This window comes from Eremothecium cymbalariae, chromosome 3 (assembly GCF_000235365.1).
Source record: "Eremothecium cymbalariae DBVPG#7215 chromosome 3, complete sequence".
Lineage (NCBI taxonomy): Eukaryota > Fungi > Ascomycota > Saccharomycetes > Saccharomycetales > Saccharomycetaceae > Eremothecium > Eremothecium cymbalariae.
The window spans coordinates 221,042-237,992 of record NC_016451.1 but is presented as its reverse complement, the minus strand read 5'-3'; the positions used below and the strand labels follow the sequence as shown (position 1 = coordinate 237,992).

General features: G+C 38.2%; 8 protein-coding genes and 1 non-coding gene across 9 annotated transcripts, besides 1 other annotated feature; 5 read left to right on the top strand and 4 right to left on the bottom strand.

The window, feature by feature from the left end:
- Positions 1-301: 301 nt before the first annotated feature.
- On the top strand, positions 302-946 carry SEC22 (SNAP receptor SEC22; the record flags this gene model as incomplete). The annotated part of the gene is made up of 1 exon (XM_003645400.1): positions 302-946. The coding sequence occupies one exon, from the start codon at positions 302-304 to the stop codon at positions 944-946; it is 645 nt and encodes a 214-aa protein (XP_003645448.1).
- A 653-nt stretch (positions 947-1,599) lies between these two features.
- DCS1 (5'-(N(7)-methyl 5'-triphosphoguanosine)-(mRNA) diphosphatase) lies at positions 1,600-2,676 on the top strand (the record flags this gene model as incomplete). The annotated part of the gene is made up of 1 exon (XM_003645399.1): positions 1,600-2,676. One exon carries the CDS (start codon positions 1,600-1,602, stop codon positions 2,674-2,676), a length of 1,077 nt encoding a protein of 358 aa, XP_003645447.1.
- Positions 2,677-3,087: 411 nt separating this feature from the next.
- On the top strand, positions 3,088-4,065 carry CMG1 (Cmg1p; the record flags this gene model as incomplete). Its single annotated transcript, XM_003645398.1, has 1 exon — positions 3,088-4,065. The coding sequence occupies one exon, from the start codon at positions 3,088-3,090 to the stop codon at positions 4,063-4,065; it is 978 nt and encodes a 325-aa protein (XP_003645446.1).
- Positions 4,066-4,399: 334 nt separating this feature from the next.
- MED4 (Med4p) lies at positions 4,400-5,224 on the top strand (the record flags this gene model as incomplete). Its single annotated transcript, XM_003645397.1, has 1 exon — positions 4,400-5,224. One exon carries the CDS (start codon positions 4,400-4,402, stop codon positions 5,222-5,224), a length of 825 nt encoding a protein of 274 aa, XP_003645445.1.
- A 117-nt stretch (positions 5,225-5,341) lies between these two features.
- ALE1 (lysophospholipid acyltransferase) lies at positions 5,342-7,165 on the bottom strand (the record flags this gene model as incomplete). The annotated part of the gene is made up of 1 exon (XM_003645396.1): positions 5,342-7,165. The coding sequence occupies one exon, from the start codon at positions 7,163-7,165 to the stop codon at positions 5,342-5,344; it is 1,824 nt and encodes a 607-aa protein (XP_003645444.1).
- Positions 7,166-8,021: 856 nt separating this feature from the next.
- Positions 8,022-9,203, top strand: HEM15 (ferrochelatase HEM15; the record flags this gene model as incomplete). Its single annotated transcript, XM_003645395.1, has 1 exon — positions 8,022-9,203. The coding sequence occupies one exon, from the start codon at positions 8,022-8,024 to the stop codon at positions 9,201-9,203; it is 1,182 nt and encodes a 393-aa protein (XP_003645443.1).
- Positions 9,204-9,389: 186 nt separating this feature from the next.
- On the bottom strand, positions 9,390-12,854 carry YCS4 (condensin subunit YCS4; the record flags this gene model as incomplete). Its single annotated transcript, XM_003645394.1, has 1 exon — positions 9,390-12,854. One exon carries the CDS (start codon positions 12,852-12,854, stop codon positions 9,390-9,392), a length of 3,465 nt encoding a protein of 1,154 aa, XP_003645442.1.
- Positions 12,855-13,219: 365 nt separating this feature from the next.
- Ecym_3120 lies at positions 13,220-13,293 on the bottom strand. Its single transcript has one exon. It is a non-coding gene; the product is annotated as a tRNA-Val (tRNA).
- A 194-nt stretch (positions 13,294-13,487) lies between these two features.
- Positions 13,488-13,739: a sequence feature (soloLTR fragment).
- Positions 13,740-15,149: 1,410 nt separating this feature from the next.
- On the bottom strand, positions 15,150-16,286 carry Ecym_3119 (uncharacterized protein; the record flags this gene model as incomplete). Its single annotated transcript, XM_003645393.1, has 1 exon — positions 15,150-16,286. One exon carries the CDS (start codon positions 16,284-16,286, stop codon positions 15,150-15,152), a length of 1,137 nt encoding a protein of 378 aa, XP_003645441.1.
- Between the last annotated feature and the right edge of the window lie 665 nt (positions 16,287-16,951).

Sequence of the window (16,951 nt, the reverse complement as noted above, 5' to 3'; positions counted from 1 at the left end):
TACGGATACGTCCCAGTAAGCTCCCAGGCCTCGTTAACAGTGCGCTAGAGACCCAGTATTCACTTCGCTCTTGGGGCCAGAGATTCCACGTCGTACACAGCGACCTTCACAGCTATTAGTCTCTGGGGGATTATATAGATCGAAACTCAGCAAAAGTTCATTAAAGAACAGGGGCAACTACTACTAGGTAATACGGTGTTCTTTACCAATAATAACAAGCATCCTTGTTTTATTCTTCCTCCCGGGACAAGACATCATAACAAAGCTAAGCTCAGGGGAAAAAGAAAGTGGTATAAAACAAATGATCAAGTCAACTTTAATATTCCGGGATGATGGCCTGCCGCTTTGTTCATCTGTAGATGACGATACAGATCCATCTTTAAGTGACCAAAAGAAAAAAATCAAGGTCCTCATATCTAGGTTCACCCCACAGGCAGCTAACGAAGCTACTCTCGAATCTGGGGCATATGAGATCCACTATATCAGACAGCAAGCGGTGGTTTACATTGTAATTGTGGAAAAGGGTTACCAGCGTAATCTAGCCTTTGCCTACCTGAGCGACATCCATCAGGAATTTGAACATAACTATGGCAATGAATACATTAAACCCAGTGTCAGACCCTACGCATTTGTCTCGTTCGATAACTTCCTTCAAAAAACGAAGAAGATCTACAACGACAAACGAGTCCAAGGAAACCTCGACCAATTGAACTCTGAGCTGCTTGGCGTAAAACAGATCATGACCAAAAACATCGAAGATTTACTCTACCGAGGGGATTCGCTCGACAAAATGAGCGATCTGAGTGCTTCGCTAAGACAAGACTCGAAGAAATACCGCAAAACCGCACAGAAAATCAACTTCGATCTACTAATCAGCCAATATACACCAATAGCCCTAGTCGCATTCTTTTGCGTATTCCTCTTTTGGTGGGTTTTCCTCAAATAGATGCCGTTGTGGGTATATAACCTTTTTAATACAGCTCCCCTCCACCAAGGCGATACCCTCTGGACTGGACAAAACTATCGCCCGTATAATAACACTTAAATATAATCAAAGTAACAACCGCCCCGCTAGGTGACCATATTCCCACTTCTGACATGTCATTAACTAGGCACCAATCAGCCTCTTTGTGTTTTGTTCAATGACATCATGTAGTCCGGGTAATACCTGTTTTACGTGCGGACAGTAGCCAGTTCTGAAGGGGGGCTTTATTCAAAAAGTGGTGAAGTTAACAGAATGAATTGTTTATTATTTATTTATTATGTGATTATTTGGTTCGCTCTAGTTCAAGAACATCTTATTAGTACTATAAGGGCCCTCATATAAGATCAGGAATATATAAAAGGAGGCGATACGAAGTCTTTTTAAGCCTGGGTGATATTTGATTAGTTTTTGGATTATTCTGTTTCGTAGCTAAAGGTGCTTTTAGGGATCGAAGGTCTTATTTACCATTATATCGGAAGGTGTCACACGGTGTCTCATCAGTTGGTAGTGGTAATAGGGAGAAGGAGAAGAAGCTTTTCAAGTTTAAAATAACGGTTATAAAAATTAATAATAAACGAATAGAAAGGTAGCTGGTAATTTTGGTTTTGAGGATAATGTCGGAGTTTCAATCGTTAATTAAGAAGTTTAAGTTTCGCAAGATTCTTGATTCTAATCCCCAGATGAAGGTTATTTCATTGTTGGGGCATATTGATGGTAAGGATGCTATTGTGACGTTGGAGAAGACTCATTTTTCTTTTGATACGAATACGAAGAAGGAGGATCAGGAGGAAGTTGTGTTGCACCATTGTGAGAATGAGTTTTCTTGTATAAAGGGGATCCAAGAATTGAAGGAGCTTTGTACCAACGATATTTATTTTTGGGGGGTATCTACTTTGAAGCAGGATATTGATCAGCATCCTACAGCTAAGATTAATTTGATCTGGCCTGCTACTCCGGTTCACATTAAGAAATATGAGCAGCAACAGTTGCATGTTTGTAGGGAGACCCCGCAGATCTACGAGCGGGTTGTGAAACCTTATATTGACGAGATGTGTAATAATGGGAGGTTGCAATGGGTGTATAATATATTGCACAACGGCGCTGAATCGGAGCGTATTATTTACAAGGACTTTGTTGAAGACAGTCCGAAGGATGGACTTTTAATTTTACCTGATATGAAGTGGGATTCTGTGAATTTGGATTCGTTATACTTGGTTGCCCTTGTTTATCGGGATGACATTCGTTCCTTGAGAGACTTACGTCCTGAACATCAGGATTGGTTGCGAACTTTGAACAATAAGATTCGTATGGTGGTTCCCGGCTGTTTCAACTACTTTATCAAGCCTGATGAGTTAAGATTGTTTATTCATTACCATCCTTCCTATTACCATTTCCACATTCATGTGGTGAACGTGAAGCACCCTGGTCTTGGTGACGGTATTGCTGTCGGGAAAGCCATTTTGTTAGAGGATATTATTGAGACTTTGAACTATCTGGGGCCTGAGGGTTATTCTAACAAGACCATTAGTTATGTTATTGGTGAGAACCACGACTTGTGGAAGAGAGGGCTCAAAGAGGAAGTTGGTAAGCAACTAATTGCCGATGGTATCCCAAAGGGCCCGGATATTATAAACGATTTTAGTAGAGAGCAATCTCCAATGAAACCTTTAGATAATAAGAGATCAAATTGAACACACACACACACACATATATATATACATACGCACGCCCGTTGTATCTTAGATATAAATCCATCACAGAGAGCCTATCGTTATCCATTAAAATGTGGATATACAAAAAATTTATGCGCTTATTTTCCTTATATACTGTTTTATAGCTGTTTTATTTTTTTGGCTATTATATGTTCATTGACATAATTGTGTTCGATTCTTATCATTCCAGGTTGTAAAGATATCGAGGGAGAGATAGAGGCATAGAGAGCAAGAAATATATGCTGCCTGTTATTTTTGAGTTCAGCAATTAATATTTTCTATCTTGGACAGAAAACATTTTAAATTGGTCAGCCTTTTCAAAAAGCATCGTACCCGTGATATGTTGCTCAATTAATATACAAAAACGCTGAAGTATTTTTTGTTATATGAATGGAAAGTATGTCTGAGCATGGTAAGAGGGATCAAGCATCTGAAAGTGATGGCTCCGATGGCGACTGGAAAGCTCATTTATTGAAACGTCGGAAGGCAAAATCAGGCAAGTTAGATTTAAGTGTACAGCGACATTCTTCGTCACCAATTCATAGTGAAGATGAGAAGTACGAAGAAGAAGATTATTTAACGATGGACTTGCCCTCTGATGATGGAATTACTGCTATGGGCCAGGAGTCGTCAGGTAACCGTGCATCCTGTGATTTCTCGGGACATATGTCAAAAGGCCTTAAGATGATGGAAAAGATGGGATATAGGGTGGGGAGTAAATTAGGTTCTGCAGAACGGTCTCAGTATGCTCTAAAAGAGCCGTTAAAACTTGAAGGTCAGGTGCATAGGATTGGAATCCGAGAACGTCCCCAATGGGGGAAAGAGTCGCCCGTATCAGAGACCAGTACGACTGAATACCGACGAAGACTTCATGAGGAAAATGATATGCAAAGAAAACAACGAGTATTTCTTAAAATGCAAAAATTAGCATTTGAAATTTCAGGAGATGTAGATATTGTTACAAGCGATAGCGACCCAAGAGATTTTAATGTATTGTGGAGACAACATGTAAGGCAAATAATACATAAAAATGCCTCTGCAACTGGTTCAGAAGAAACCAAAAACTGCGTGTCATCTTCCGATCCCAAGGAAGTAACTGAGGAGCATCAACAACATGAAGATCTTGAAGAGGATGTAAAGATAATCAGACCTCAAGAAAAATCACCCTCATCAAGCAGTTCAGTATCAACTTCTAATGACAGTGAGTTAAATCTCTTTGAGAAACTTACCTTATGTGAACAGATTGCGAAACTTCATAATTTCCTTAGAGAGGAATTCTGTTACTGCTTCTACTGCGGTATCCAGTATATAAACGGTGCAGATTTGCATGGGAACTGTCCAGGTTTTACGGAAGATGAACACTATTGAACCATAAGTAGTCGATTGAAATTCCAAATCTATATAGCTAGATCAACTAACTTAACGTAAAGCATAGAAATCGTACATTAGACGGGCAGTCCATGATGATCGACACCATCTTAGCTGTCCAATTCTATCAAGTATATTAGGTGGATTGCATATATTTATTATTACGTTTGCAGCTTGTAACGAGGTAAAATCGAGCCAAAAAAAATCGTTCTAATTCCCAAGAGTAGTTTCAATTCTTAAATCTGTAAAACATTATATACAGGAGTAAGCATAGATCAATCGGTAGGAAATAGGTACCAAGGCATTCATATACTTATTGATTAGCTTTTAGAATATGAATTCTTCAAGTTCACTCCATCTATCACAACAAGATTCCAATAACGATGAATTAAACCACGTACAACAAGTTACCTTATACAAAGATCTATGTCAATTCGAGGAAGATTTGCAGAAGTTAGTTGTTTCTGTTGACAAGTTCAGTCCTGATCTTCAGGCCGCACAAGATTTGATAAATTCTGATCTAAAGCTTTACTCGACTTTAGAACAGTTACCGCTTTATGATTCGATAGATATACAGCTGAAACAACTGGATAATGAATCGCAAGAGATAGATGAGCGCACAGGGAAAATACTTAGTATATTAGATAAATGTTATAATAATCTGAACAAATTGCCTATGGTTGAGCAGGTGGAATTTGAGATGAAGATGATGAAGAAGCAAAAGGAAAAGATAAAATCAGGTGTTCTGTTGGAATATGCAATGAAACTGGCCAAGTTTACACGAGTGCCTCCTACTTTCAATAAGGATGCTATTGGACCCAATAACTTTATTTGGCCGGCGGAAGATGCTATTAGAAGGGGCATGTTAGCTATGGCATCTTTGAAAAGTGAAGAATTAACGAGGATACCGGTTGAATTAAATTCTGAAGAACCGCAAGAGCCACCCCAAAAGGGACAAAGCCAAGAGGAGGATGAAGTTACTCCAACTCATAGTAGTGATACACCAAGTTCCAAGCCGGATTCTAAGAGCGAGAGTTTTGAATTTACAGGGAAAGCCAAAAACCAGCAATCTACTCAATACTCGGAAACTGGCGCACATGAAGAAGCTGATGGGTCCATTGATTTGGACCTTGATCTATTTAATCCTGATGAATTTTAGATGATCCTCAAAAGATACGGATGTATGGACAACGGAGACATGTATATCATAAAGTATATTGTTTTGGGTATGATCACTTTTATATGTATATGAAAACTATAAAGTAACCCTGATGACTTAATCCAACTTAGTTGGCGTTGCCGGGTAGTGGCTAAAGCTAAACCTCCTAGTCGTCCTCTTGAACTCATTTTTGAAATTTGAGTATGCATCACGTAGATTTTCCTCCTCAATTTCCAGACCTTTTTCATTTTTCCAAGAGTCATATTGTCTATAGAATTCTTCAATTTCCTTCCTAGCGTCTTCAAGCTCAACTTCACTAGGATCGGGAATACCTAGCATCATATCTCTGTCCTCTGCATCTTCCATTTCAAACTGCATCTTTTCTTTCAAAATATGTCCAAGCGTTGGAGAAGATGTCACCATATCGGATTCCAGATTCTGCTGATTCCTTCTAGCTACTTCACATGGATGGAACTGTTTGAAAAATCTAGTAACGCTTGATTTGAAGGGTCCCTTAAATAATATGAATGTCAGTGCAATCAAGATATGGATGTAGAAACAAACTGTGTTCCAACAATAAATGGATTTAGACCAGTCTAAGATAATAAATGGCTGGACCATATATCCGAAGCTAAGTTTAATCACCCAAGAACAAATAAAATCATAAAAAATTTTGTATTTTAAAGGAGTCTTACCATCTTCTGCGAGGAAAATTGGTCTAAAGTTCTTCCTGTATACCTTACCAACTGTTTGGAATAATGCGCCAGTTGCAAAACTTAAATAGTAACCAGGTCTGGTACCGTGCCAGAAAGCAGAAGTTAAAAAGGTGAACAGTGTTGAACGAAATCCTGGCTTCTTTCCCTTTGGAACCACACGTAAGTATACATAGTATTTCAACCACTTGTTGGTGTTCATATTCCATGCTTCAAGTGCCGCCCTCGTATTTTGGGCACTTTCAAAGGCTATAATATCAATATTTTGGACTCGGTCCCACTTTATCTCCTGTGTTTTGGGATCATAGCCGTTGTAACCCAATCCGCAAACCATGCAAGATGCTTCAGAAATGGTCCATGCAGCATAATATCTAAATCTAAACGTTAAACCCAGAAAATAAAGATAATGAATCTTATAGAGGAAAGATCTATTTTTAAACGCTGTTGATAACACATACTTCACATTGATATAGTTTGGTGCGATGAATGACATCACAATCCAGAATATACCTTTCATCACCCTACCAAACGCGTACCAACCACACTTGGGTATCTGGCGCCTCGAATCCTTATCTTTACTCCACCGCCGTTTCGGTTTCTTTGATTCAGGAAGGTCACGGAACATCCTGCAATTCAACCACGATTCATAATCAGCATACTCAAAACTCGGACCTGTCAACAGACTGGGATAAAAGAAAGTGTAAGCCAGAAACTGCAGAAACGAGGGATGTTCGTCTATCGAATGGGTCTTCTGGTACTCTGACAGCTCCTCCTTCTCCACATATGTACCATCATGATAAGACCACGCGAACGATGTAAGCTTCATCACTAACACCATTTGCGCTCCTGTGATGTCCAACTTGTTACTGTCATAACCATTGAAAAATTGCGCATGCAGATGATTCACTGCTAGATGGCCCATCAACACCACAAAGTTCAAATATGGCATAAATCTCGACTTATAAAACCTCGTAATCACATAGGTAAACACCGAACTAAGCAACAACGTCCTGCACCCATCAAACATATTCAAAATCCCCAGAAGATAAAAACCAGAAACACACACTATATAGATGCATTTTACATTTAACCGATTGTCGGGAAGACGTTTCAGCAATGCATTAAAGGGAAATGAGATAAATAGGCATATAGCAAGCTTCAATGTAACCTCATCTATGTTCAATTGCTCAGATATTGCCTGCACCTTTCTTTCAATTGGATTATACATCGTGCTACAACAACGTAAACGCTAATTCAACCATATACCAACCCCAACCAACGAAGTGGCTTTAAAATGAATCAGAATTCTCTTCTTTTTTTCGTTTAATGCTCTCCTACTCAAAATACCCAACCGAACGCTTACGATGTAAAACTCAAACAAAATCACAGTGAACCTCCTCCTAATAGTCGCTACTAGACTCTTGACTCTTGCTTGTATCCGTCCTTGTTTCTAAATCTACTAAACTTTGCACATTACGTAAGTGTTGGAAGTGAATGCGTCTCGAGGATTTAAGGAAACTTTTAAATTCCAGAATCCGGGTCCATCAATTCTGGCACCGAAAACTGCAAAAAGCTGTTGCAATTAGAAAGAAGGGTTTGATTCAATTCATCACGTTTATAGTGTCTACAGTGATTTTAAGCGCTACAGTTGGATTAGATAGACTTCAGTTATGATATGCTGGCAAATCTTTTTCAAAAGCCGTCGTCGTCATTGTGGGTGGGGATCGTTTAGAGTTCTCGACGACTTAGTGAATCGGAATAATACAAACAGAGCCAATTATAGAGTTGTTGGAAAGCAAGTAAGGATAGAAAAAGTATCACGGTTAGTGTAGTTTATAGTTAAATATAATTGACTTGAGATAGAGGGGATTTCAAGACTGTAATAAGCGTCAATATGCGCGATATCTTAAGAAGACTTTGTACAAAGTGATGAAAGGAAAGTGAACTGTAATACTGGGAAATGCGAGTTTAAAATGGTAATTATGGAATTGAGCGGGCTACATTCTTGATGATTTTACTTAGTAATACGAAGTAAGTCTGATAGAGATCATAGGATATAGGTGAAAGTAAGCGTATTATAAAACATGTCTATGATGTTGAGTAGGAACTATAGGAAGCCATATATGGCGCAGCTAAGCCGGATTGCTTGTCGGATGTCTTCGTCAGTGGTTAAGAAACAGGAAGTAGGTAAGAATGGTACTGGTATAGTGTTCATGAATATGGGCGGTCCATCTACTGTGGGGGAGACGTATGATTTTTTGTATCAACTCTTTTCTGACTATGATTTGATTCCTATCAGTAAGAATTGGCAACCGGCGATTGCTAAATGGATTGCGAAGAGACGTACCCCAAAAGTCGAGAAGCAATATGAAGAGATTGGTGGTGGGTCGCCTATCTTCAAGTGGTCTAAATACCAGGTTGACAGGGTTTGTGAGCTCTTAGACGAGAGGAGTCCTGAGACTGCACCCCATAGGCCGTACGTTGCATTTAGGTATGCGAAACCGTTGACTGATGAAACGTATAAGAAAATGATGAGTGATGGGGTTCGGAGGGCGGTTGCGTTTCTTCAATACCCACACTTTTCTTATGCAACGTCGGGCTCCAGTCTAAATGAGTTATGGAGGCAGATCAAGCGTTTAGACCCGGAACGCACGATTAGTTGGTCAACAATCGATAGGTGGCCTGGGCAGCCAGGGTTGATCAAGGCCTTTGCTGAGAATATAGACAAGAAGCTATTAGAGTTCCCAGAGGAAGTTCGTAACGACGTCATTATTTTGTTTTCTGCTCATTCTTTGCCGCTGGATATTGTTAACGCTGGGGATGCATACCCAGCCGAGGTCGGTGCGACGGTGTATAAGGTTATGGAGAGCTTGAAGTTCAAGAATCCATATAGACTTGTTTGGCAGTCTCAGGTTGGTCCTAAGCCATGGTTGGGCCCACAGACGTCGAAAATCACCGAATTCTTGAGCCCAACTGTCCCAGGTGCCGTGTTGGTTCCAATTGCCTTTACGTCGGACCATATTGAAACTCTGTTCGAGATTGATTTAGAATTAATTGGAGAGTCTCCATATAAGGATAAGTTGAAGAGGTGTGAATCTTTGAATGGTAGTGAGACGTTTATAAATGGTTTGGCAGACTTGTTGGAGTCACATCTAAAGGGCGACACTGGTCTGTACTCCAAACAACTACCTCTCGACTTCAAACTAGGAAGATCAGCAGATCCAATTACAGAGGTAACCGAGGTATTTGGTGATCATTCCAAATAGTTATTTGACTTTTAGTATCCTAATTTTTTAAAAATACATATTTTCGTTAAGTTTATTATTTGAATAAGTTTAAATTTACAGAATTATATCAATGAAGATTCTTTACATTAAGAAGGCTACGTTCGTTTTTTTCTAAGTCTTGATAGAGGTTGTTATTTACAAAAGAAAAATAGAATTCCGGGTAGTTCATTCTCTGGCATTCACCAATTTAAAACCCTTTTCCAGTTCAGTGGTAATCTTCTCATTTTTGTATGGTATGGTATTCAAAATGAAGGCAATGTCATCCCACTGCTTTTGGGTATCCACTTTGGATAACTTATTCAATAGTTTCTCACATAGTTGCCTTTGATGACGTTCTTTTTCAATGAATGATAACAAAAACTTCATAATACGCTTGAAGGAATCCTTCTTTAATTCCTCATCGTTGGATAAGCTACTAAAGATATCAATAAATCCATTGTAGATTGCATTATCCTTTGCTGCGAGTTCAGTGAAAAACAACTTACACATATCACTCATTCCTTGATCTGGATATTCCAGACATTTTGCCATCTGGCCTAATTGTCCCTTCACCTTGACTTGACCTGCCAAGATTAAGAATGTAACGGTCATTAAGCAAGTTCTCTGGACCATAATATTCTCGTCGTGGAGACGATGATATAAGTAATCTGTATTCTCATCAACCAAGTTATTGAAACAGACTGCCATATCACCCAATCCTAATACAGCATTCGAACGGATGATTGGATCCTTAGACTTCTCCATCACTGTAATTAAAAGTGGCAAGTTTCTCTCACAAAACTTGGAGGATACGCACATGAACTTTTCTAAACAGAGGACTGCAGCCCTCTGTAACATTGGATCGCTGAACTTTGCGGTATTAGATACTATTTCCTCTACCAACGACCCGAATTTGGCAAGCAGCGAATTTTCCCCAAATAGCAATTTATTCTCCTTAATAAAATGAACCGCATCGGCAAAATCATCTTCGTTTGTACCTCCAATCATTTCCAATTCCTTCTGGGTTTCTTCCTCATGTTGCACTGATACATCTACATCGTCTTTTTTAGTAGTTGCTGATTTCCTATTATTTTTGGCTATTTCAGTTTCAATCTTTCTCTTTTTAAACTCAGCCTCGCATTTTTCTAAATATACAATGGTTTTAATAGCAACCTGACCAACGATGAATAGTAATTGCGTTAGAGAGACAATCCTATAGGTTGTATTTTGAGCTGAAGAGTTTTCCAGCTCACCAAATGTCATCATTGTTTTTTCCTTTATTAATTCACTGCAAACCACATCGGGTTGACGAGATATTGCGAATAGTGCATTAATTGCATGTTCGCAAACAGGATAAAAATTTTGATCTTCTGTGTATTCGATTATCTTATCATGCAACTTTCTTACAGCATCCTCTTCTCTAGGTACTTGAAATGTGGATGACTGTTCGCTCCCACCGGGCATCATTCTTTGCAGTGCAATACAAGAGAATTTTGATAAAATCAAATCTTTACGGCCTGGTTCACCAAGTCCAGAATTTAACAAAGCATCTAAGCCCTTCAGAGCAACTTCATTATCGACTAAAGACAGCATCCCTAGAACGATGATTGATCCGTGGATTTGATCATTTGTAAAGGTACCTTGATCCTTATTTGCAGCACTATTATAAATACCCCACAACACGTTCACTACGTTTTGGTCAATTAATTTTTCAAGATACATCAACCCTAATAACTTCTCTAAGGAAGCTAAATCAGCAAAGGATGTGTCTTTCGTTAACTGCACCAGATTCTTGGCAATATATGCAGCCTTTTCCTTACAGTTGGAAGATTCAGGAGCAGTGAAAAATAAGTCCTTATAACAATCTACCAGATGCGAAGCAATGCTGGTACCTTCATCATTAGCACCTTTCATCCACACCAGGTTCAGCATTCGTTTAATGCCAAGATGACTCAATTCAATATCATACGCATCAGCCAGTGCAAAGAAGTCCATGGTTTCTAGAACCTCATTTCTGTTCCTGGAAAATAGCAAACCACATGCCAGATATATACCTTCATGGATAATTGTTATAAAATCCACAGCGTCTTTATAATATTGTATTGTTAGCCGTATCTTGAAAATTGCTTGTGTATTTTCCATTAAATTTTTATTCTCAGTTTCATTCTCTAATGTGTTTTCAGAATGCTCATGGCCCTTTTCATGGCTGTTCTGTAGTGCTACACCATGTTCTGGAGTATGCTCTAAACTGTCTTCTTCTGGATCTTCATTGCTATCCTTTAGAAGAGTGTCTAACTGATGTAACGCATTCTTGTGCCTCTGCTCCCACTGGCTTAGCCGTAATTGAGTACCATGCATTTGTGTGAAAGGATGAGTTAGAATTAATTTGGAGAGCAGTTTCACTGAATTTCTGCGAACCAAAGATGACCGATCCTGTAAAGATCTTACTGCTAGTCTTGTTAAGTTCAATCTGTTTTTATTAAACTTAGCATCTAAATCACACACCTTCAGGCATCCTTGAATGGCTTTACTCCTCACGTAAGGGTTAGAATCAAGAAATCTTTCTTCTAATAATTCCAAAAGAACTTCCACTTGATTTTTGTAGCGTTCCAATTCCTGTTTGTTTTTGCAAATATCTATTACAATATTGCCACAAGTTTCGACAATGGCGCAACGAAGTGTAAATGAACTGTTGTTCAACAATTTCACAATAAGAGTCATCTGCCGCAGAACAATTTTGGGAATCAATTCGGATAACCTGACCAAAAAACTTGAAATGGCCTTGGGGCCCGTATTATCCTTAGCGCTAAATTCTTTATTGCTTATATCTCGCAGAACTTCCTCGGTTAACTGAGGGTAGTCAAAATCATCGTTAACCACCTTTAACACTTCTGCATTAAAGTTGGTGAGATGAGGGAAATATGTCAAAGTAGACAATATTGCGTTTTGCACACTCGACAACTGTCCATGGTGTTTCACCGAAGTCGCAATGATCCGAATTGTAAACATCTTCAACGAATGCACTTTGACTACCTGTTCGGTTTCGATCAACACAAACAAAGGCTTCGTATATAATCCAATGAATAAATCTCTCTCTGCCGTGGTTTGAAACATCTTGGATAAGTTCAAATCCAAAACCTTAACAACAGCTTCTAAAAATCCTTCTATTTGATCGCAACTCCTCTTGAACAAATCAATAGTAGAACTACTTATTTGCCGCTTGCTGCTAGACTTCCCAGTGCTGGCTATCGACGCAGCAGCAACATCTTCCTGCAAAAATATCAACATAACATGTAATAAGTATCCATAACGCTCCAAATAAGACTTCCACAATGGTAGCATCCCTATTATTTCATCGTTACTGGCATTCGAAGACAAATTCACATTGATAGTTTGAGCCAAGTTTTTCAAACACGAACTCACCAGATAACTTAACTGCTGTTGTAATTTAGGGAGTAAGTGAGAAAACCCATGTGCCAAATCAATAAGCGTGTCCAGAAGCTCTTCATCGGAATATATATCCTCTGGTGAAATGGCTAGCCTATCTGTTATCAAATTTATTTCCCTATTGGCATTATCAACTGGTGGAAACGATCGTTTGTCACATGTTTGGAAACGCGTCAAATAAGCTGACAACCGGAACCCCACCATTAGCTTGAATATTGTTTTGATGTTGAACGCTCGAAATCACGTCGATATGTATATATCCAGAGGTATCGTACTAGCTGCGGGTAGCTGATTCTTTAGGCAGATTTAGTCTCTCAATAGGCCTTTCTTTGTGTTACTGTTTATTGATTTTCTGGTAAAAACGGTTCTGGTGAAGAAATCTAAAGCGACAACCAAGGTTCTTTTCAGCTGTATTACCTGCAGCACTGGGAAACACACACCAAGAGTAAAATAAGTCAAGATATTAGTACTAATCTCTAAGGTGGGATGCTTAAAGGATAACTTTCACATCAATTTGACTTAATGGACTGGGTAAACACCTCAACATGTGATGCTAAAGGCACAAAAAATGATTTCGCCCAGGATCGAACTGGGGACGTTCTGCGTGTTAAGCAGATGCCATAACCGACTAGACCACGAAACCAAATAACTGTGAGCCTTCACCTTATTTTTTGACCTATTACGCATTCGAAGTCACGTGACTGTCGTAAAACTAAAAGAACATCTCGATAGTTCTGATAGTCAGGCTAAGGAGCATCTTGATAGTCACGATAACAAGACAAAGAAACAGCGAATCAGAGTCGTTAGGAGACTGTGAAGATGATAACCATTGTATAACAGCGAATCAGAGTTGTTAGAAGTGTCAAGATAACCATTGAGCTGTTATCGGCTAGGAATCTGCATAGCAAGTAAGTAAGAGAGCTTAAGTAGGACACAGAAAAGTATATACAGAGACCCAGCTAGCTAGATTATATTAGTAGTTTCCTCTACAGTAGAGGGTAATTAACTAGACTAGACTATATAAGCAGTAACTGATCCTCAAGTAAAACATTAGCCGGCACGTGACGAGATACTCCAGCTAGCACGTGATCTCAAGTTATTATTATTACAGGGGACCAAAAGTAAGCTCAGCTTACTTTTGGTCCCCTGGGTTATTGATATTAATTTTATTATTAATTATAAAATAATTTATTATTAATTTATAAAATAATTTTTTAAAAATAATACTAAATTAAACCATTGTATGAGAATTTAAATGAATTATTATATAGTTTTCTAATGATAAAATATCCTTTTTTAGTTCAACAAATTCTAGAAATCATAGATTAATATACTTAATTATCTATTGTTAAACTTGAATTATCTAATAGAATTTATATATTTTATATTTATAACTTTTGTTATGTTATTAATAAGTTTTATATCCCAGGTCCATTTCCTTTTAAGGAATAATGGACCTGGGGATTAGTTTGAATATTATTACAATATATATTATTAATTAATATATTAAGATAATTTATAGGAACTATATTTAATTTATAGGAACTATATTTAATTTATAGGCCCTTGACAGAAATTGTCGTGAAACCAAACAATGAATCAGAGTCGTTAGGAGACAATGGGGATGATAGCCATTGCGCAATTATCAGCTAGAAATCTGCATGGCGATTAAGTTAAGAGAGCTTAAGTATGACAGCAGAAAACTATATAAGGAGACCCAACTAGCTAGATTAGAATAGTTAAATTATATACTGGTATCAGCTAGAACCCTAGAGGATATTTGAGCCAGATTAGAGACTATAAGCAGTAACTGATCGTCGACTAAGTATTATCGAGCACATTACCTCAAGATAGTGGCCGTCGGCATTTGGTATATTATTATCACTTAACAAAAAGACAAATTAAAATGAAGTTGTTGTTATTATTAGCAGCTGTCTCAGAAGCACTTGTTATAACATACCATACAAGTGGGTCCGGATTCAACCCGCCAGAAGCCCAATTGGTAAGCGACGGATGTTATGAGCATGACTCGACAACCGGACTGATGTTCAAAGATATCACCGAGACCATCGATGTTTTTAGCTATAGAGGCAGTGACTGCACGGGCGATTATCAATATGCGGGCAGGCTTACTACGGCAAACAACAACGCCAGATTAAGCGTAGACCGGTACAATAGGAGTGTTAGAGTCAAAAAGGTAGCAAGTTCCTAAAACTTTAAATTTTAGCTGGCACGTGACGAGATACTCCAGCTAGCGGGTGACCTGAAGTTAGTGGCCCTCGAGCGGATGAATTTCTACTATCACTTATTATATATAACTGTATTACAATTAACCTACGAATTTCAATTATAGGTTAATTTCTGTAGTTTAAAGTAATAAATGTGATATCAGTGCTGGATGGTTTCTGGGGGAACAATTGCATTAATTGAAGAATTTTAAACAGGAATGGAAAAAGGTACAGACATAAATACATATATATATGACGATATGATTTTTTTTCAAATATATCCAGGTACTTTAGAGCTAATGTGTCTATTTCTAGTGGATCTACAGTGGTTTGATGATAATGGCCTGATCTTTTTAGTAGTAGCAATATGATCACTTTCGATGTCAGAAGTTAACTTTAAGTGTTCAAATTGTTGTGGTAATTGGCTAGGGTTATTTTCAGATGCAGGATTTTCACAGTCATTAAACAAATATAATAGGTTATCAACATGTTGTTTTAAACGGTTATTTGCACCTTTTAGATTGATATTATTTTCGGTGCTCTTTGCTAGTTGTTTTCTTAAAGTATGCCTATCTTGTTTCAAATTAGAAATTGTGGACGTCCTTTGTGTTATCACTTTCTCGAGCCGCCCCGTAGTATCCTGAAGCTGCTTAATTTTTGTCTGGGTCTCAATATTATTGTCCTTTATTTTATCCTTCAATTTGAAGAGTTGAATATCTTTTTCGTAAACTTGTGCTTTTAAGTTTTCCTTTTCATCTCTTAGGTTTCTGATTGTCTGTCGCAGAGATGTCAGCTCATTGATAAGCTTCCCATTCTCAACCATCAAGACGTTGTTTTTTATACCCAGGGCTTCAGCCTCTATTTTCCACACCACGGCTTCATGTTGCAACTCAGCATCTGCAGGCGATTTACCCTCTACTAAGGGCACTATTGGGCATTCTGCCTTCACTTTTGATGTAGTCTCTAGCTCGTGAGCGTACTTATAACAGCACTCATGGAATCTGAACGTAGAGATGATGCCATAACTAATTGATTCTAAATTTTCCTCTATAGAACGTTTTTCAATGCCGTCTGTATCTAAATTACAGAAATTAAAACAGCGTCTTAGTAGAAGAAGCACTTCCTCATTCGGGATTTCCTGCTCTGTTGGTGTGTCGGTTGTATTTTCGCGGTTGACAAGGATAGACTTCTTGGGAATCGCTGGAACCTCGTTTTTCGTCAGCTTGGGACCCATTGGACAGTCATTGAATTTAATTTTCCTTTGTGCCACTACTGTATCTTGATCTAGAATCCCATTTACCGCAATTTCCACGAAACTAGGGTCCTCCGACACACTTTTATTCTTCATAAACGTTAGATCAAGAAGACATGGGCCATCTTCGCTAGCATGGACATTATTAGATGACATCACTCTTTGTTGAACTGTGCTTTAGTTACAATTGACTATTTAATCTGTCGTTTTTGTCTTTTTCATTTTCCTAATTTTTTGTAATTCTTATAATGAAAGGGACTGACTGACTGACGTTGGTATATCTGAATTTGATAAATTCCACACCACAAACAGTAATTTATAGTGAAGAATTTTCTTTTTTCTTTTACTTTTTTAAATAAAGTGAGAGACCACCATGGAAATCAGGTGAGCAAGACCAGGAGGGATACATACATACATACATACATACATACATGCGTATATATATATATGAATATCAGTGTCAATAACCGGTGTGTCCTTGTGTTCTGATAGCAGTTATTATCGGTTCGTCAAAATGTGCCTCAAAAAAACAATTACATAATCATAAAGCGCGCCAGCGGACGGAATTTTGGTTTCCTAGGCAACCAATGAAACTGCATGTTGCAAAACTCGAATATAGTAACTACGTAGGCATATGGTCCCTAGCTCAAACGGGCATCCATCGAAAACGACAGGTGGTTAAAAGCTCACGATGCTGCTACTGGTGGTAGTTAAAAATGGTTTACCACGATGTATATTGACTTTATAAGAATGCATATATATACATACATACATATGTATAGTTGAGAAACGAGAAAACTTCTATATGGTTTTGAAAACAA